Source organism: Myxocyprinus asiaticus, chromosome 48, assembly GCF_019703515.2.
Source record: "Myxocyprinus asiaticus isolate MX2 ecotype Aquarium Trade chromosome 48, UBuf_Myxa_2, whole genome shotgun sequence".
NCBI lineage: Eukaryota > Metazoa > Chordata > Actinopteri > Cypriniformes > Catostomidae > Myxocyprinus > Myxocyprinus asiaticus.
The window spans coordinates 21,611,956-21,633,476 of record NC_059391.1 but is presented as its reverse complement, the minus strand read 5'-3'; the positions used below and the strand labels follow the sequence as shown (position 1 = coordinate 21,633,476).

The 21,521-nt window shown below is 37.5% G+C and overlaps 1 protein-coding gene across 2 annotated transcripts in view; it reads left to right on the top strand.

The window, feature by feature from the left end:
- LOC127437828 (cytosolic carboxypeptidase 4-like) overlaps nt 1-21,521 on the top strand; it is a 208,948-nt gene that overhangs the window by 141,872 nt on the left and 45,555 nt on the right. For both annotated transcript variants that reach the window (XM_051693035.1, XM_051693036.1), the window contains exons 20-22: nt 13,298-13,427; nt 15,329-15,460; nt 16,810-16,986. In XM_051693035.1, coding sequence (XP_051548995.1) covers nt 13,298-13,427; nt 15,329-15,460; nt 16,810-16,986 — 439 coding nt within the window. The remainder of the gene's footprint in view (nt 1-13,297; nt 13,428-15,328; nt 15,461-16,809; nt 16,987-21,521) is intronic.

The window sequence follows — 21,521 nt, the reverse complement described above, 5'->3', positions numbered from 1 at the left end:
AACATCATTAAGATCATGATGATACTTACAGACTCTCTTCCAGGTTATTACATCTTGCTATATTCACTTTCCCAAATGCACTTCACGTCTGCTATTTATTTTTCTAAACAGATAAGCAGACATGGCTGTAAAGGTGCATTTCTACAGTAGTGGGCAGATTAAAGGTTTACAGAGTTATGGCCTATTCATGTTAAATCAGAATTTTCGGCATGAAAAAAAAAAAGCACAACAAAATATTGAAATTCCGCAATGAATCATTGCTGGGGAAGCTAATTTGAAACTGTAGCTTGTAAAGTTTAGTTTTTCTTGCAAATAATAATTTAAAGTAGCTCAACTGAACAGACAAACCACAATAAAAAAAAGTTGGTTAGCCACACTACAAGCTGCTAATAAAAAGGATCTATCAATATGGGCGCTTTTCAATTTATTTATTTATTTAATAATTGTGGAGGCGAGGGAGTGGTTGAACGCTCGTCTGGGGAGAGAGGAAGTGGTAAGGAGGTTCATCTGAGATGAATTTGCTCATAATTACTGTTTCTGTGTTTGTAGTGAGAGACGGGGAGATAAAAAATGGCCTGGTGCACAGAGAGAGCGATAGGGGCACACGAGAGACTGCGTGTATGCTACTGAGTGTTTTGTGTATGTTGAAAAGTGGAACTTAATTTGTTTATGCTGAAAAGCCATCCTTTGTTGTAAGATGAAAAGCGATTTCCATTTGTTGAGAATTAAAAGTGAATTGTGGAAACCGGCTATATATACACCGATCAGCCACAACATCAAAACCACCTGCCTAACATTGTGTAGGTCCCCCTTGTGCCGCTCATAGACTTGGTCATTTTTATTTTTTTATCATTTAGATACCATAAAAAAAACCTCTTAACTATTTTGATTAGTTATAGTTGTGATGTAACAGATACTTTGCAAATACTTTATACTTTAGTGTCGTTTAGACATATCAGGTTTGATGTTGGTTTTTATGCGTAAACTGTAGTGGAAACCTTTCAACACTGGCCAGTAGATTTTGCTCCAAGAATCAAACACTAGCCAACAGCATATCCATTATTAATGTGAGAAACCACTTTAAGCTTGAAGGTGAACCAACACACTCACACATTCCCTTAAGTACTGATGAGTCAGTCCACATCTTTCCCACAGCTGGCTTCACATCACATCATCAGATCACAGCTCACTCAGTCTCAACTCAGCCTCTATTAATCATGCACAGAGCAAGCAAATGTGAAAATTAATTTTCACTTTCCGATTTCTGCCCGTTAATGGCAGTTCCTCATGCCCAGCCACACAACTCAAACTCTAAATACCAACGTATTCTCCTCCTTTTTTTAACGGGTTAAAAATGGCACAATATACATACTATTTACTACAGAAATTGTAAGAGTAGTGTGGTGATATGCAATTTGGCATCGCTCAACATAGTATTCCCAAACAATGTTTTAAAAGCCATTTTACATCATACACAATATCCGCAAGTTCCAGGGCCAACAACAAGGGGCCGGATTACAAATTCACACTCTCACAATGTTCACCCCCTTACTCAGAAACTTATTATTGTGGGTAATCTATGCAATGTGCTTTCAAAGATCTATCTATATATTTTTTTATTTATTAATATTTATAAAAACTAACATAATTATTATTGTATAACGTGCATATTAGTGTTATCATGGTACCAAAATTTCAGTAGTTGATACCGATACCAGTGAAATTTCACGGTTCTTGATACCAATTTCAATACCACAGCAAAAATATGCTAATATGATAATGTGCTATTGAACACAAAATTTTAGTTATTTTTAATAATTAGTTTAATATATTTTTTTTCCAGAACATGTTTTAAAGTTTAATTTAATTTAATCATCAAAATGGTGTCTAATCGATGAATGCTTAAAATTTTAATAAGTGAAAATAGAACCTTTTAACATGTCATTGCATTTCCCTATCTGTCACTCACTCGAAGTTGTGTAGTGACGCTAGGGTTCACTCTTGGGAGCCCCAAACACCTCTGATTTTGAAAAAAGGTCAATGGGAATTGGCGAGTGGAATTTGCATGCGACTCCCCCCCCAGACATACGGGTATAAAAGGAGCTGGCTCGCAACCACTCGTTCAGATTTTCTCTTCGGAGCCGAGCGGTTGCGTTCAGTGCACTGAAATCAATCTCCCTACTATTCACCTCAAATATCTCCCTAATTCTTCGGCAGAACAAAAAGTGTATATTCTAAAAGAGTATATTTTCTAACTAAAAGAGTGGCACTCACGGAACGTCTTTTTAAAGATGCCTTTCCGTTTGTGTATTATTCCTGGTTGCGGTTGTTATCTCTCCGCTTCTGATGGCCACAATCGCTGTCTTACGTGTCTGGGCACTGCCCACGCAGAGACATTGATCGTGGATGGGTCATGTCCTCATTGCGAGGACATGACTATGGCAACGTTGCGGTCACAGCTTTCCTTCGTAAGAGGGCAAGCCACCCCAGCGGCTCCCCGCCTCGGTCCTTCTACCTATGGATATGAGGCCGTGTCGGTTAGCACTGGGGGCGATTTGGGAACTTCAATGGGAGCACCTCCTCCGGGTAACCCCCCACGGACCTCCCATTCCTCAGCACGCTCGCTTGCCCTGATCGGGCTCTCGGATGAGACCGCCGGCTCGTCTCAGGGCGAGTTCAACCGCTTATTTGGAGTCTGGGAAGACGATGAGCTCTCGATCGCAGCATCGGAGAGCAGGCTCATCCAATCTAACGCGGAGGCATCAGCTGGGCTTCCTCCTTCGGGTATGGTCACCCAGTCTCAGGCCGACACGGAGCTGATGGACATGCTTTCCCGGGCGGCCGTGAGCGTCGGGCTAGAGTGGAACCCTCCACTCTCCCCTGAACCCTCGCGGCTCGATGATTGGTTCCTGGACGTATCTCTCATCCTGTACGTCTCTTTGATCAACTGATCAGTGGTGTAATAGCGAATCAATTTGAAGTCTTTAATGACAGATTTCATATCCATGCAAATCAATTTCCCCTGCGTACATTTACATTAGCGTGCACTAACATTACTTTGCTCGATTTACCTTAAATGATGAACAAGTGTAAGATGTTGCGTGCTAGAATCAGACAGTGATCAGCAGGTCTGCTAAGAACAAGTGACCTCTTCTGGTTAGTAGTTGGTAATAACATCATAGCCTGAATGTAATCTTTACATAGTCCCTTTTTCAATCAATCCTCAGTGTTGAACAATGAGCTGTATTCAACGATACTGTGTACGGTACAACGATATATACGATACAGCGATACGTAAGATGCAACGATGTGTACGATACAACGATATGTACAATACAACGATACTCCATTCACGGCCCACAGGCCGCCAGTTGCCCATCCCTGATGTACAATAATTGCCTCATTAAAGGCCCAGGCACACTTACAGCAAAGTGTTTCTTTCTTTGCTCAGAGCCAAAAAAAAAAAGAGGTTTGAAACAGCTGAACAATGACATACACTTTACGAACATTCAGACTCCCGCCACGCTGCTGGGGACACTCAAGACCACATGAATAACATCAACTAATATGACATTAAAATGTGTTATCAATGAATTCATGCCTTATTCTATGAGTAGAATTCATATGAGATCAGTAAAAGAAGCTGTATTAAATACTCGAGAATGATTTAAAGTAAAATATACAGTATGCAGTAGATAGTGTGTAATTTGTAATGTTTACCTTTATAGCACTAATGTGCTAACACGCTATACGTGGCCTAAATATGTGCCGATTACACTTTGTAATTTAAGATGACACTGTTACTGATGCAATGATGGGTGAATGAAAGAGTGTTAATGGGCAGAATACAGACAAAAGAATGATGATAGGCATATCTTTGGACATATGTGTGAATGGCTTTTCGACTGCAGACGGCACATGATTGAAGTAACATATCAAACAACCGAGTGAATGGGCACTTAAGAGTATTTGAGTAGATTTGAGTCCTTTTGCAGACTAATTAAACAAAACAATCACATGACATGATCTTGAAAAATGTCTCTATGTAAACAATTGTACAGATAATTAAATTTGCACCAATTTGCACCAATTCACTTGCACCCGGTGTGTTCATGTTGACTGATCATAACTGACTGAATGGGAATTAGTTGTCGGCCTCAAAGTAGGTGGAGCTCCAGGTCACACCTACAGATGATGTGGAGCAATGGCAGACAGAAGTTGTTTAGCAGCCGGTATGAACATTTACTAAAAATTTGCCCTGGCGAGCTGTTACAAACCACCAAAATAAATTCAAAAACACCTTCTTTTTGGTCAGATTTTGTTCCAAATTACATCACTCCCGTTTGTTTTTGTTTTTATTTTGTAGGAAGTGTGTGGGGGGCCTTTAGAGATACCTTTTTTACACTTGCTTTGACACGTTCCACACGCTTCTCGTACATGTGAGATAGCAAAATTGCAAGCAAAGCTTGCCGCCTTATGTGTACTGTGTAAAAAGCCCTTTATTCCTTTTCCGCTCTGGCTTCTAACTTAACTAAACTTCACTGATTGTGCTTATCTCCAGTTGATGGAGATTTGAGTAGAAAATGAGGATATAACCTCATTAGCCAAGGCGACGAAAGCTATTCAGACTGATCCAACTGATCTCTCTGTAACCATAGGAGTAAATTGAACTGTTCTGGTGCAGTAAGTTGATCAAGGAGTGTGTATGTGTGGGCAGTGTAATAGTGTGTGAGTTGTATGGTGGTGTGAGTGTCGACTAAGAATTATTTGAGCGTTTTGACAGCCTGAAGAGGAGGTGCAGGTAATTTTTGTGGAGACGCACTGACGTGTATTACATTTCAAACAGAGCACATTGGAACAGGAAGCCCAGCTCCCCACCAAGAATAATAATGCGATTTAAGTGACTCCAGGATTAGTTATCGATTTATGCAATTTATATTGCATCAGGTGGCATAGACAATCATTTTTGTGTCCTTTCCTAATGGTAGCCAAATCAATCATAAGCAAATTATACTAAATCCATTTTTACCACACCACATAATGCTTAGCAGTTACACTGAAGACCCATAAGAGAGATTGGGATAGTATAAATTAAATTTGAAGAGAGAGACAGACAGATAGAGATGGGGTTATGATAAGTCCCCCCTTCTCTTATTTGTCTGTGTTATAGCTGAGCTGAGCCTGAACTGTAACTCATCTCTGGATGAAGTGATCTGGCTGGTCAACAGAGCATAACAGCGACAGCACTGTCCCTCAGAGGTGATGATTCAGAGTAAATGGCGGTATTCTGCTCATTGTCAGACACTTCATCTCCTTATAAATAGTTAATATTCTGAACAAATGTGTGAAAATTGAAAATTGAATACTCCCACTGTTATGTCATTTCTTGTCTCAGTGAGCATCAAACAGTATTTACAGTATTTTTCAGCAGGTGATTATAAAGGGGGAGTGACTTATGTCAGTGGCTTCATTATAACTTTTTGGTTTATAAACTGTATTATGATTATGATTACGGAATTTAATAATAAATTATAATGACTATAATAATACAATCTGGTACAGAGGCTGTCTCAGATTACATTTGCACTCTCGCAACAGATGCTGGGCGCGAGATTGTGGAAACAAATGCGCACTTTAAATAAAATGTTTAGTTCTGATTTATGCAAAATTGTTCATAATTGCGCTCATCTGTTTAAGCAAAGTAAGTTGATTGTTGTTCTTTTCTTCCCCAATTACGATATGTAATGCAGACACCGATCAGCCACAACATTAAAACCACTTGCCTACTATTGTGTAGGTCCCCCTCGTGCTGCCAAAACAGCGCCAACTTCTCAACACAATTGTACAGAGTGGTTATCTGAGTTACCGTAGACTTTGTCAGATCGAACCAGACTTGCCATTCTGTGAAGACCTCTCTCATCAACAAGGCGTTTCCATCCGCAGAACTGCCGCTCACTTGATGTTTTTGTTTTTGGCACCATTCTGAGTAAATTCTAGAGACTGTTGTGCATGAAAATCCCAGGAGATCAGCAGTTACAGAAATACTCAAACCAGCCCATCTGGCACCAACAATCATGCCATGCTCCAAATCACTGAGATAAAATTTTTCCCCATTCTGATGGTTGATGTGAACATTAAATGAAGCTCTTGACCCGTATCTGCATGATTTTACTCACTGCATTGCTGCCACATATTTGGCTGATTAGATAATCGCATGGATGATTGTTGGTGCCAGACGGGCTGGTTTGAGTATACTGTAACGGCTGATCTCCTGGGATTTTCAAACACAACAGTCTCTAGAATTTACTCCAAATGGTACCAAAACCCAAAAAACATACAGTAAGGGGCAGTTCTGTGGATGGAAATGCATTGTTGATGAGAGAGGTCAACAGAGAATGGCCAGACTGGTTCCGGTAACTCAGATAACCGCTCTGTACAATTGTGGAGAGAAGAATAGCATCTCAGAATGCTATTCTGAGATGTGGGTTGGCACTGTTTTGGCGGCACAAGGTGGACCTACACAATATTAGGCAGGTGGTTTTAATGTTGTGGCTGATCAGTGTATTTTGGGAAATTTGGACAACTTGGAAAGGTACGCAATACCGCACTGTGCCTTTACTCGCGATCATTATTTGTCCGTAACGTGTTACACACCATTACATTTTTAATTATGTGAGCCTGCTTGGCTTAAAGAACAGACTATCTGTTCTAGTCTATAGTCTGTGAACAGACTATACACTGTATAGATGACAGATTTCATATATATTTTAATTATTATGAGTTCAGTAAATGTTCTCCTGATGTTATGCAAATCTTGCCTTACTACCATACTCTTACTGTTTCTGTGTTTGGCAAAAACCGTGAGAGAAGTATGGATAGTATGTGAACACGGCGTTAGATTCATGAGCGTGGGGCTCATGTATCAGATCAATGCCCGAGGTGAAATAATCACACATTTGAATCGGTTCTTCTCAATTAATTTGTCTAACGTGCGGGCTGAATCATTTGAAGTGCTTTGTCATGCAGTAAAACAGTAACGGGATGATTTAGAAGACAGAGAACAAAAACAATGCTGAATGAAGTGGATATTTATTTACAGTACAGTTTATTGAAACAAAACCTGCTGCTGCATTCAATTGTTTGCCAGTGATGAAAAAGGTCATGTGCGAGTGCGTGTGCAGCCTGTGAGCAATTGTCTACTGCAGGTAAAGATATTTTCTAAATAAAAGTGTATCAAAATACAAACTTTACATGAAAGCACTTAAAAGTACCAAAAATTACCAAACCAATACCATGTTTATTGGACATGTTCCTTGGAGTAGCCTACCATAGTGATATCATGATATAGTATATAAATACCAAAGCTTTACCATATTGTACCATCACTGTACCATAATACTGCCACAGCAGGCTTTTAAGAAAGGTAACTTTGATAAACTTCATCTTGTGCTGTGTAATGTAAAAATGTGTCAATATGTTTTTAGTCCATAGTTGCATTAATGCTATACAATATGTAGGCTACAAAATGTTCAAATGATGCTCCTAAAATCTGAATCATTAAATCAGAAATTAATTCTTTGTTGCTGTTTAAAAAAATAGAAAAGAAAAAAAAAAACATCTCCCAGAGGAGCATGCCCCCAGACCCCTCTACAACATCATGGTACAATAGATTGTGTATTTGATGGGCCCCAGACTCCCCAGTAATTTTGAAAGCCTACAAATACCCCTGCTGTGAAACATACTGTACAATGTGCATAGATCTTTAGGGCAGTGCAGTGCGCCTTTGCGTTTTTCTTTTTCTTTCTTTTCTTTTTTTTTAACATCTACTGACAATTTTAAAGTGACACCCCTCAAAAAGGTTTAGAGCTCCTACCCCTCAAAATGTCTGTGCACGTCCATATTCGGAATTATTAATTTTAAAGCCATTGGGTATTATTTAGTTTGTTTGTTTTTTGGTGGTGGTGGGCAGAGTAAAATGATAATAGGGCATCATTTTTTGTTTAGGTGGGTGGAGTCAGATGATCATTAGTCATTTTGACTTTGAGGTGGGTGGAGTAAAGTGATTGTTGGTATTTATGTATCATAAAGCCATTGGGTTTTCCGTTTTTTTAGGTGGGCTGAGTCAAATTATTAGCCATTCTGTGTTTGAGGTGGGTGGAGTCAGATGCCCATTGGTCATTTTGCCTTTGAGGTGGTTGGAGCCATATTATCATTGGGAATTCTGTTTTTTAAGGGGGTTGAGGCAAGTGATTATTGGGATTTCTAAATCATATAGACATTGAAGTCAAGTGTCATTTGGCATGCCATTTGAGGTGGGTGGAGTCAAATTGCCATTGCATATTCCGTGTTTAAAGTGGACAGAGTCAAATGGCCATGGGTTATTCAGTTTTTGAGGTGGGTGGAGTCAAATGATAATTGGGCATACCATTTTTTATTTTTTTTTGGTTGGGTGAAGTCTGATGCCCATTGGCCATTTTGTCTTTGAGGTGGGTAAAGTGCTTATTGGGAATTCTGAATCATAAAGCCATTGGACATTGCATTTTTGAGGTGGGTGGAATCAAATTATCATTGGTCGTTGTCATTATCATCGTTTTTGATGTAGGCATAGTCAAATGGCAATTCCACATTCAGTTTTTTGAGGTGAACAGAGTCAAATGCTTATGTATTAACTGGTATTTGATATTTTCAGTTTCTGAATGTTATTTCTATGATGAATATAAAACCTGAATTACTGCGTTTGAATCTTAGGTCTTTGTTGAAAGCAGGGTTGCTTTGGACTACTGCAGTATGTGTTATACTCGTCGGTGCACTTCGTAAATTATCATGGCGTGTTAGAGGTGCTGTCATTTTTTTGGGGAGCCATAAAGGGGGACAAAATACTGTTCTACTTTTCAGATGTCATCTGAATATAGAGCAAAGATGTGTTCATAAATTATTTCCATCAAGAACAAAATGGGGCCGAAATTTAAAAGATAAGGGAAAAATAATCATTGATGTCATTTTTAGCCAAGCATGAATACATTGTATATTTATGATCTAAATATCAGGCAATAAATACATAATAATACAATGAGTTGGAAATCCAAGTTAGAAAACACAAAGTGTAAACATGGCTCATACAGGCAAGAGTGGTAATGGGTGTTTCTTCAAGTATGAACACTTTTTGCCCTTTGGACTTATAGAAAATAAGCTCTCACTCTCTAGTTTTACTCTCTTGCATTTGTGTAATATATATATATATATATATATATTTTTTCTTTTTTCTGAAATTCACAAACATTTCCAATTATGAACATCTCAAATTATGAATTGTGTTTAATAGTATTCTGTAGTGGAAATGACATTTTAAACATTTTTGGAATAAAATTGCAGACTCCTGTTTCTTGCTAAGGCTTATTTCATAGCAAGCATGGTATGTATCCTAAATACACAATTAAAGGATATTGTACATTTTTCTGTTGCATAATTAAAAAAATTACAGCAAATGATAATGTGATGTTTAATTTTTTTTTCTTTGTTTTCACACATCACGTCTCATGTTTCATATCAAGTATGCTCTTCACACAGTTGTCTCCTTGGAAATTAAGGACAGTAACTTTCAAAAAACTTTTATTGAGGTCAAACTTAGTGGTGCTGAAAGTGAAGCTACAACTGTGGGGCATTTACAATTACTAAAAAAAAAAAAAATTATAAATCATTTTCACACAGTGAACAATGAAACTGTTTATGTTTAATTAACTCTTTGTTTCAGTCATCATAGTTTAAACATTTGATAATTAATACTTTTATAATGAATTTTTATATTTTAAGTTTAAAAGTCTGGGACAAGGGTAAAACAATAAAATCTATACATGAAAGGCATTTAAAAAGAAGAAGAAAAAAATGCTAAAGTCAGTGGTTAAAAGTTTAAATGTGACCTTGATTGGAAAATAAGGGAAAAAAGTTGAAATCTGTTTTAATAAAACTCTAACCCTGGGATATGAAAGTGCCGAAAACTGAGGAAAAATAATGTTGATTTACCTCTCGAGTGATCGAAAACTCAAGTTTCAACATTGTATTTCAGTCTTCTTTCTGTATGTTTACTTTAAACTATAGACAGTCGTAGAGAAGTGCAATTTTCTTTGTTTCCGCTTTGCTGGCCTCCTGGGGTCCATTGAAAGCTGTCCAGAACAACCATGTTTTGTCGCCGACATAATACAGTAATTTCCTTGTCTCTAGAACCCTATAATACTAGTACTTCTGTTTACGGCAATGTACCATGAAAGTCTCTGACAATTTTGGCTCTTTTCTCTCAAACTTCAACAAAGAGCTTCAGTTTTCTGAGAGATTTTAAAAGTGGGCTGTATTAATAGGCATGCACGTCATGTGGCTCTTTTGGTTCTGTTAATTTTTTAAGCACCTGAAGGCATCTTAGTTCAGTCTGCAATATCCTCAGAAGTGTCTGGCTGAACAAACAGTTAGGAGCCAAAAACTGTAACTTTTGTCTTCCATTTTCTGCACAGCCATCATTGACGATCTTTATTCTTGTATAAGGATTTCTCTAGTCACGTCATGTGATGAAAAGCACATCAAGAGAATCTTTTTCCTTAATATTTTGTGTATTACACTTATCTTTAGATGGTGATGATCGTTTTGTTTAAATATTGCATGCTTTTTTTCTCAATTCCAGAAAAGAAAGAAAGAAAGAAAGAAAGAAAGAAAGAAAGCAATCTTCAAACAAGGCACCTGCGATCAGAGAGCAACAGTTGCGCTCAGCCATTTCAAACCTGGCCTATCAATTTGCTATTGTTTGAACATTGTCTTATAATTGACTTTCAGAAACTGAGTGTGGGGAAGTCTGTAGATGGCAGGCTGCCTCCAAATGCCACTAGGATTTTGTTGAGAGATAAAGCTCAGCTGCTGCCTTGCCCTCTAATCAACAGACTGGCTCTGTGGCTTGCTAAATAGCTCTGTCCACCGGTGACCTTTCAGTAACCTGTATAGAAAGACATTGATATGGGAATGCCATGATTCTGCTGGTTTTAATATTCACACAAGGATAGACACACAAAGATTGCTTATGCCATCTTTTGTCTAGATAATGTTACTTTGATACTTGGAAATATGTTAATATGTTTTATTTTGATCCTTCCTTTTATCCTTACATATTTTCCCCATTTTCCCCATCAGAATAGCATTTTTTCACCTTCTTTCCTTAAATACGTACATTTTTGTTTTTCCTGCGGTGTCAATTTTTTTTTTTTTTTTTAAAGTACATATATTTTATGTAGTCTCTCAATTAATATGTTGTAAGGCCAGATGTACAGCTAAACAAGAGGATAAGTACATCAGACGCCTCACATGTCTTCATTGAATTCTACCCACTCAGCACCAGTTTCATGTACAACAGTAAAGAGAAGACTCAGTGGTGCAGGCCTTATGGGAAGAATTGCAAAGAAAAAGACACTTTTGAAACAGAAAAACAAAAAGAAAAGGTTAGAGTGGGCAAAGAAACACAGACATTGGAAAACAGATTTCAGAACTCTTTGAAGTAGTTTAAGAAGTTCTGATTTTTTTTTTTCAAATTGTAATAGTAATTTTTCACGTTATTAATGTCCTGACTATACATTGTGATCAGCTGAATGCCACTTTGGTGAATAAAAGTACCAATTTATTTCCATAAGAGCAAAATCTCTCCAAACCTTTGGCCGCCAGTGTATATATAAATAATTTAGATAATTAAAATGCAAAAATTATTGTGGCAGTCGAGAAAAGCATAAAAAAATAAATTAAAAAAAAAAGTAAATTAATCAATCTGTTTTAGATTTATTGTAAGGGATTTTCTAAGGACACGTCAATGTGCACATGCATCAGATGGATGCTTTTGGAGCGGCTCGCTCTGGTTGCCTCGCATCATAAACACTGCGTTTTTTGGCCGGTGTTTCAAGTTAAATTGTTGTTTGAAATGTAGAAAAACATGTCATGAGATCCCTGCATTTGAATTTGCATGATTAGCTGTGTATGAACGCCAAGAACATGTTCTCAACTTGTGCTGTCTCTGGCTGTGTCTTGTTTGGAAGGCTGCATGTTAGGTAGGACGCGTCCTTTGAAGGCTGCAGTATACCAAGTGTCCTCATTTAAACAAATCTCATTTAAATGAGACGGCCTTCGTAGGACAAACGGAAACGGAATGCAACATGGTTGCTATGACAGCACGCCACACATTAACAAGCGAGAGTGCTTTGAGTGAGAAGGGAACAAAGTCCCTCTGGAAGGGAACGCATGAGGTACATTTTAGGAGAGTTATAATGATGTAAAGAGAAAAGAAAATAGATTTTACAGGTTGTTGTGTATTTTGTTGATTCATGTCTTTTATTTTGAAATGTTTAGTTCCTGTTTCCCTTGTCATGTGATTCCTGTTTTCCCTCCATGTTCATGTGTAATGTTTTCATTGGTTTATTGGTTAATTGTCTTGTTAGCTTGTTATCAGTTCTCTCTGTTCATTGGTTCTTGTTCTCCCATGTCTTGTATTTAAGCCCTCATGTTTGCCATTGTCCATTGTCAAGTATTGAATGTATGTGGATTGCTCCTAGTCCATGTTTATGTCAAGTCCATGTTCCATGTTTTTATAGTTAGGGTTTTGGTTTCACTTGTAAATAAACTGCACTTGGGTTCATACAATCATCTTCACGTCATTGCCAGTGCCAGCAACGTTTCACAGGTGTACTTTTAGTCTAATACTTTATTTTAATGATATATTAATATAATTACACACATACTCTGCACCCATCTACTGAGGTACTTCAACTTGGGAATTAACATTCCTTGTGTTTGAACATCATATTTATGGGCAAATTGGCATCATTTGTTTTAGACATTTCCGCTGAACCAAAGAATTGTGGGATGTGAGTGCCCACGAAGGATATACCTCATGCATCCTCCGAATTCCTGTGAAAGAAGGTCGCATTCAAAGGCTGCATTCCAAGTGTCCTACTCGTTTTTCTGAAATGAGACGTATGTGGCCGAGAAATGCGACCTCCGGAGGACGCATCCTTCCAAACGAGACACAGCCTCTTTTGGCTGTCTGCTGAAAGTAAGGGTGGTTTGTTCTCTGAATAAGCTGTGTGTTGCCTATACAGCTGGAGTTTTGCTTACTGCCCTCTGCTAAAATCAGGTGGTACTTCAAGCATGAATTGCTCAGATGGTAGAAATATTCCTTATATCGGTCTGGTGTCTTGATTAATTGCATTATTGATGTTTTTAACATGTTATTTTTCATAAAATTAATCACACTGAACCTCCTATTTATTTCTTCCAGCAATCGTTGTTCTCTCAATGGCGAGGATCTGAACAGACAGTGGCTGAAGCCTGACCTTAATTTCAGCCCAACGATTTACCACACCAAAGGATTTCTCTATTACCTCAACAGCATAGGCAGAACTCCACTGGTGAGTTTCCATTAAATCTCACTGCTCCCATTTTATCCTGAAGTTCCACAGAGGGCTTTCAGGAAATTGCTCCATGATCTCAGAGCTTACTGGTTCCAAATGTAGGTCAGGGCTGACCAAATCTATCTGTTTGTTTGTGGTCACAGATTTGAACATTGGAACATACAGTCGAATGCGGGCCTGCATTGAGCTCTGCACAGATTGCAATTAGTAATTAGTATTGATTTCTAATTTGATATGAATATATTTAGATGAGACAAGATCATATCAAAAAGGGTAATATAAACGTGCTTAATGTATATGAATCTTGAAGCATAAATAAAGACATTATTGTTGACAAACAGAATACTGTAGCCTCTTTCATGTCATTAGTTTATTTAAACAGAATCAACCACATTCTATCTTAAAGGGGTCATGACATGAGGGATAACATTTTCCTTGATCTTAAGACATATGAGAGGTCATTATACTATAAAAACATACCGGAATTTTCAGAACTTAAAACTTCCTCCTAACTGCAAAATGAGCATTTGTTGAAACTAAGCTGCCAAAATGACTTGTACTCTACTTCCTCCACACTGTGATGTCACACTGTGGTAGACATATGCATCTAACCACCTACACAACACATCAACACCTACTTTACCTTATTACTTCCATAGCCTGATGGCAAGAAGAGTGCAGGTCAGTTAAGAGCAGAGAGCCAATCATAATAGTGGATGTTTACTGTCAAGTCTTAAAGGAGAAGCAGCACCAAAATCAAACGTTTCTGAAAGAGGGTCAGAATGAGGGTGGAAAATGAGTTGATTGATTGTGCAAAAAACAAACAAACAACAACAAAAAAAACAACCTTAAAAAAAACTTAGGTTCTAAATGAACCTAAAACAACATTTTAAATTAATACAAAAAGTAATGTCATGGCCCCTTTAAAACTGATGTGTGTAATTTTTTATTATTATTTAAATGTTTTTTCTCATATCCCAGTTTAATATTCACAGACAACTATAAATTAGCCATTTATAGGTTGATTTCTCCTCTAAACACTTAAGATTTAAAATGTAATTAAATATAAATTTTGTTTTTAAAATAATTGATATACTGAATATACATTAAAAGCAGTTCTAAAAACAATGACCCAGTTTATCAACTCATGGATATTTCATGGTTTCAGATGACCTCCAGTTTCATGCCTCCTAACAGAATTAAGAGCTTTTTTAGTTCGGTCTATTCCTAGATTCATGCCCAGTGCCTTTGAGCTTCTGCTATAAAAGCTTGAAGAATAACTTCTATCTTTACATCTGTCCCTCTACACCCTCTGTCCTTTTACAAAAGATGTTTCTCTGAAATGGAGTAATGGAACCGTTGCCCTATCTATGTGAGTCGGCATATTTTCTGAATACTCTGGTACAAATTGTAACATAGTCCCATCCCAAACTCACGCCATTGAATGAGCCAATGATGCTGTTGTCGGGCTGATCACGATGCTCAAACAAACAGAGCAATGTATTAATAGCACTACAGTTTACACTTTTAGGTAAAATCAACCTATAAATGGCTTACTTATAGTTTATCTCTGCATATTAAGTATTTTAACCAAAGAACATTAACACTTGCACAAATATGTTGACACAATTAGCCGTATTTACATATCTATTATACTGTACTATAATTCATAATTATCACTGTGAAAATTAATCAGCGTAGGCAGTGTAAGCAAGGACAAGAGAGTCCGACAGAAACAAAGACATACAGGCCGTCTACAGGCCATCATTTTTAGCTTTCCTGACATGATCGGAACGTTCTATTTACTTAAGGCAGAGCCCAACATAGTTAATCTTAATCATCTCTCTGTTTCTCTTTCTATCTATTAAACAAATGCTGCATTATATCACATTGCACAGGTGTTCTGCGATTACCATGGCCACTCCAGGAAGAAGAATGTGTTTCTGTATGGCTGCAGTATGAAGGAAACCCTGTGGCAATCTGGATCTCCCATTAACACAGCTTCACTGAAAGAAGACCCGGGTTACAGAGTATGGTTACTTGCCATAGAACAGAATTTGCCAAGATACCTACTAAAAGTCAGAGATTTCATTATGAACTCATTTCTCATCTCATTCTTCCAAGACCAAATTATCTAAACTATGCTATTTATCTAAATTGTATTACTTTTTGTCAACAATTGTCTCATACATTTGTTTCTATTTTTATTCCGCCTAAGAAATATTAGGAGAAACATCTGAGACAAAGTTGATTCTTCAATGACACATTACTGAGAACTCAATTACATGAGAGGGCAACCTTTGAGCAATACTGTTTTTCCATGTGTAAAGATAACTGTCTAGCTTTTAGCATTAACTATTAATCTCCATAATCTGTTTATTTGTTTTCAGAGCCAACAATGCATGGCTTATAAGGTTTTGCATGTTTTATTATCTTTTCCATATATATCAAGTTATACAATGAGAATGGAGCATTTGCTGCTACTCAACCTGCTGACATTCATTTGTCTATATTTCATTGAAATCTGATTGGAACAACTATATTCCATCTTGCCTGAAACTTTAGTTTGTGAGTTATTAAAGTTCATTGTGGCCATTTTATTTATTTATTTTTTCTTCAAAGTGCTGCCTATGACAAATGTATTTAAAAGCATATGTAATTTGTTGGATCTGTGATGTGGAAAATATTGTGTCTCTAGCTGCCGTCTGTCTGATGTCTGCTATCTATGCAATGACGGTAAAGAACAAATATTCAAGTCTCTTAAATTAAATAATATATGTAAAACTGCAACTTAAGACACTGAAAATAGAGGCACAAATTCTAGAATTCGCATTCAATGATATGTATTGCTGCCTTTAAGTAATTTTAGAATTGTATTTACGAGATGAGGACAAGATGATTTACCATTAGGAAAATTGGGATGTTCTTTGAATGCAGACTTTTCGAATTGGGGGCCTGTTAATTAAAAAAGCATGGCAGAAGTTAACTTTAGATGATCATAAGCTGGAATTGTGAATGTTGACTGTCCAATTTGTTTATAAAAATTGTATGACCTATTGATGACTAATCACACTAAAGCTTGCCAGACAACATTTAACATCATTCTCTATGGCAACATGAGATAAAATAAAGCATTAATCACACACCTAATTTTCATTCTTCACTCTTAATGTTGTTGTACTAGCACTAAAACGCTTCCTGTCTTTGTTGGTAAGTGAAAAAGAGAACAAGTAAATTTCTCCCAACCAAAATCACTTGGACACACATCATATTGTAATTACAATTTCCGAACTCATAAGTAGGAGCTTCCAAGCAGACATCAAGGCAGCATGTGTGCATTTGCTTTTTCATAGCAAATGTACTTGCATTGTTTTTACAGACCATCGCTAAGATGCTGGACCGAATTGCTCCTGCGTTCTCCTTCAACAACTGCAACTATCTGGTGGAGAAGTCTCGGGCGTCCACGGCTCGGGTGGTTGTTTGGAGGGAGATCGGCGTTCTCCGAAGCTACACGATGGAAACTACTTACAATGGCTGCAATCAAGGCATCTACAAGGTTAGCTATATGCTAGCATTCATTGTTTAGCTGAAAGGCTAGTGGGTCAATTAGGCGTTTTGTTACATTTTTACGAGTAAACTATTTCACTTTGCTGTAGTTTGAAATTTTGATAAAAATCAAAGGAAACCCCACTGAATAAATAAATAAATAAATAAATAAATAAATAGCTTAAGCCAGTCTAATGTGGTTTGCTAATCTTAGTTTGTTTAGCTTGTCTTCCAGCCTGGCCAAGCTGATGTTCAGTTGGTTTGGTTGGTTGCTAAACTGGTCTCCCAGCCTGACCAGCTGACAAGTGCCCAGAACCCCTCTAAATCAGCAAACAAGACTAGTCTGACCTGGCTAGGTGACCCGCAAACCAGCTTAGACTGGTTAAATCAGTTTTGTTTTTATGTTTTTTGTTTTTTCAGTTTGTAGTTTTGACAAAAATAAGAGGAAATGCAGCATATTCATGATGGTTTTTATGTGAGACCACAGTTAGCAGTACAAATTAGCAGCAAGGGCACCGTTTCAGGTCTAACTTAAATCTGACCTTCTTTTCGTTCCTTGATACTCTCCATCTGGTCTTCTCACAGCTTTCCTCTACCCTAATGATGGTGTCTGAGGGAATATTCCTCATTTTCCCAGCTATTCATTATCTCCTTACCTTCTTCCCCATCTGCAAGTTTACTAATCATTCATTAACCTGCTTATTTAGTCACATGTGGTTTTCGGATCATAGCCTACATACCTGTATATTACCTTCCCTGAGAATTAACTTTCAGAAGTTACTCCTTTAAAAGTGAATACATTTTTGCAACTTTAAAACACTCTTTTTTTTTTTTTACTTTTTTTTTATCCGAGTTTAATATGCAGAAACAACAAAAATTGAGCCATTCAGAGGTTGATTCCCCCAAAAACTGTAAACACTTTGGCTCTATCAGAAACATCGGCTCAGCCAATGGTGAGAGCTTTGGGTTCACTAACCAATGAAGGATTGAAGGAATGTTCAAGAAACTTGTTTGAAAACAATATATATATATATATATATATATATAATTATTTTTTATTTTTTATTTTTTTGTAGTTACATTTGGTGTTGCTAGTGGCACAAAAATTACACACCTTTAAATAAACTCTTAATATTTAATTCAAAATTAATTATAATTTTATGCTGCATGTCTGGTTTGGTACTCAACTGTCAAATAATTGTGTTATACACACCAAACCTTGTCATTATTAGACAGAGTAACATTAGTGATACTGACGGATGGTATTTCATGGAATGATTCAGTCAAGAGTGATTATAACTCATTGACATTTGAAAACTTTCTGGGTGGTCTAACAGCCCTTTAATAAAGGACAGGGTGCTGAATTACTCTTGACCATGGACTGCACCCTTAAAGGTTCTGTAAGTAAGAAAAATGTTTTAGAAAAGTGCTAATGGTTGAGGAATAAGGTCTGATATGAGAATGTCTGCTCTTGAGGGAGACATTTTATTAAGTTTTACAAAGTCCTTATTCCCTGTCAGAGTGACTGTGCCTGCACAGAGGTGGACATAAGGTGAGAATGACCCACTCCTTGTTCAATATCCTGGGAAATAAGAGCCTGATTGGCTAACAAGTGCAGAACATGTTAAGTCCATTGAATTTCACTTTTCGGTGTCCCAAGGTCAAAGGGTCCATTTTGAAGTAGGGTTGGGTGGTAGGAGTAATTTTAAATCATGGTAACTGTATATACAGTATACAAAATATCACAATATACTGATTATTGCAAGGGGCGGACAGTTATTCCATCAATGAACACTAGCTACCCTGGCGGCCTCCTGGTCTCCGTGTACCATGTTTATATCTGTGTCTCCCGCTGGATGTGTTTAGATGCGCTCTACAATACGCAGGGTTGGGAGGGTTACTTTTTAAATGTATTCCACTACAGATTACAGAATATATGCTGTAATTTGTAACGTATTCCATTAGATTACTCAAGGTCAGTAATGTATTCTAAATACTTTGGATTACTTCTTCAGCACTAGCAGATTTTTTCACTTGTTTTGACTATAAAAACTCTGCCAGTACAGTAAGACAAAACACATGTTAAAAATACATTATCTGAAAACCTAAATATCTTATGCAGTGTTGTTTCTAAAACAAGATAAATCTAATTGATCTTATTTTAAGGATTTTTAGATATTTTTACAGGAAAACAATACAAAAATTATTATCAAGAATACAATTTTTGCCCTAATATCAAAGGTCTTACTTGAAAAAAGAAATTATGATCCAACATGAATTTTCTTTATAAAAAAATATGATCGTTCCTGGTAACGTGCATGTAAAATGGCTAGAAATAGCATTTTAGCTTAGTGTAAAGCTGACAATTTACACAAGGTTTATTTCTGTTTCTTCTGCTCCAAACTTACTTCGAACTTACTTCTCTGTCTGCTCGTATGAATGTAACACATCATAAGAAAGTGTTTCACCGCTGTTCAAATGCACTTTGGATCGCATCATTTATATGTATAAATGTTTTCCATCTAAAAGGACTAAATATTAAATGAAACAATTGACAATAAAATGCAAAGTAATCTCTTCAGTAATCAAAATACTTTTTGAATGTAACTGTATTCTAATTACTAATGATTTAAATTGTAACTGTAGTGGAATACAGTTACTTATATTTTGTATTTTAAATACGTAATCCTGTTACATGTATTCCGTTACTCCCCAGCACTGACAATACGGAATATGGAGCCTTTTTGTGGGCCCCTACTCCAGTCTGGCGAGGTCCCCCTCAAAACCGGGCCTGGTACAAAATGTCTAGTTGTCCCTAAATGTCCCTTATCGGCGGCCCTGCTGACAAGTGCCATCTCCTATCAGACATGTTTGCATAGGCTCCAGCATGTTTACCTTCCCCTGTGGCGCAACTGGAAGCACGCCATGTCAGCATTTTTAATCCACTGATGGTTAGGTTTAGGTTTGGGAGGGGCAGGGGCAGTTTGTAAAACTGTTTATAAAACAGTTATAAAGAAATTACAGTTTATAAAACATGCGTTCTTCCTCACTGTATTACTCCCTTTACATCCGAAAACAACTCGCTTCACAACATGCTTTTTGTGCCCCTCCACGGACAGTACATCCAGAAAATGGAGCTCACACATGCCCATATGCCCAACAATACTTACTGCTTTGGCCATTGGGGGTAGCGTTTTGAATTTTGGAAAGCACACACGATTTAAGCTAAAGAAAAGTCAACCTACTGTTTCCAATTTCAGTTTGAGATCAGCCTGGCAAAAGCCAGTGCGGTGTGTACAGCCCCTGATACAGAATCTCGACTGGCTGACCCATCTCGACCATCATGAGCTAAATGCAATAATTACCATCATAGTGCCCACTTTTGGACAACTACACACGTCATTTGAAGCCAGTTACTCTTGTTCTGAATCTACAAAAGTTGCCAATGTCAGAGTAGACCATATCCCTGTTGGTGTTGGAAGAGCGTGTCGGACAATATGCAGGAAGCATGAGCTTCTAAATGTGTATAGATTTGGACTAATGGATCAGAAAATCAGACATTTCATTACGAACTGTGCACGCAAGCGAAGCTGGCAGGCCAGATGTTTTGGTACATGTACTTTTAGCAATGGGCAGCAGCACGAGAGTCTCTTGATTAAAAAGTCTGTACTAATATTCACTGGCGATGTCAAGAACCTGGCAGACCATTAGACTGTAGAGCCAATTCAAGTGGGCCCTCTCACAGTCCTATAATGTGAGTTAGAGAGGAGTTGGAAAGTAAAAATGAGAGAGAAAGAGGGAGAGAAAGAGGGGATGGATTGAAACACTCCCTCTGTTCACAGCTAATTCATGCCAATTAGCAGCCTAGACGAGCTATGGGATTCAGCAGAGGAGAGAAGCGTAATTGCGTTCTCAGTCAGTGAATCACAGACGAGGTCATTTGGAGTAACACTGCCTCTGGATTGTCATTGCTGCCAACTGCAGCGCCTGATCAGACAGACAGCTACACGTGTACCATAAAAGAAAAGCTTCATTCGTCATCAAATAGCCTTTTACATCATGCCAACCTTAATTTTTTACATTCTTGCACCTCCAGCATCCCCACTCATGTCACAGAATTAAGCTATCCACAAAAGTTTCTGACCAATCACTAGGCGCCACAATTATGATTAAAACTGCTGCTGGACTTTTTGTGCTTCCATTCGCCATAAGAGACAATAGAAGAACTACCAAAATGAGCAATCCAGTTGGAGAACAGCAACCATTTTAAATGTTAGTTGGATTAAAAATATGTTCAGACTCTTCTTGAAGTAGATAATGATATCAATGTAACTAACCTTGTGCCATTGCTTCATGTCATCTACCCACTCCTTAAAATTTGTCATGTGAGGCACTGTCAAAGACTATCATCACGGACCGGAAAATGAAAACAGGCATCCGATGAAAATCGGGGAACACTTCCGAGTTCAGGAAAAAAGTGGATACAGTATGATTTTGCAGCCATGTGCAACTTATAGTGACACCTAGCGGCATGGATGCAACATC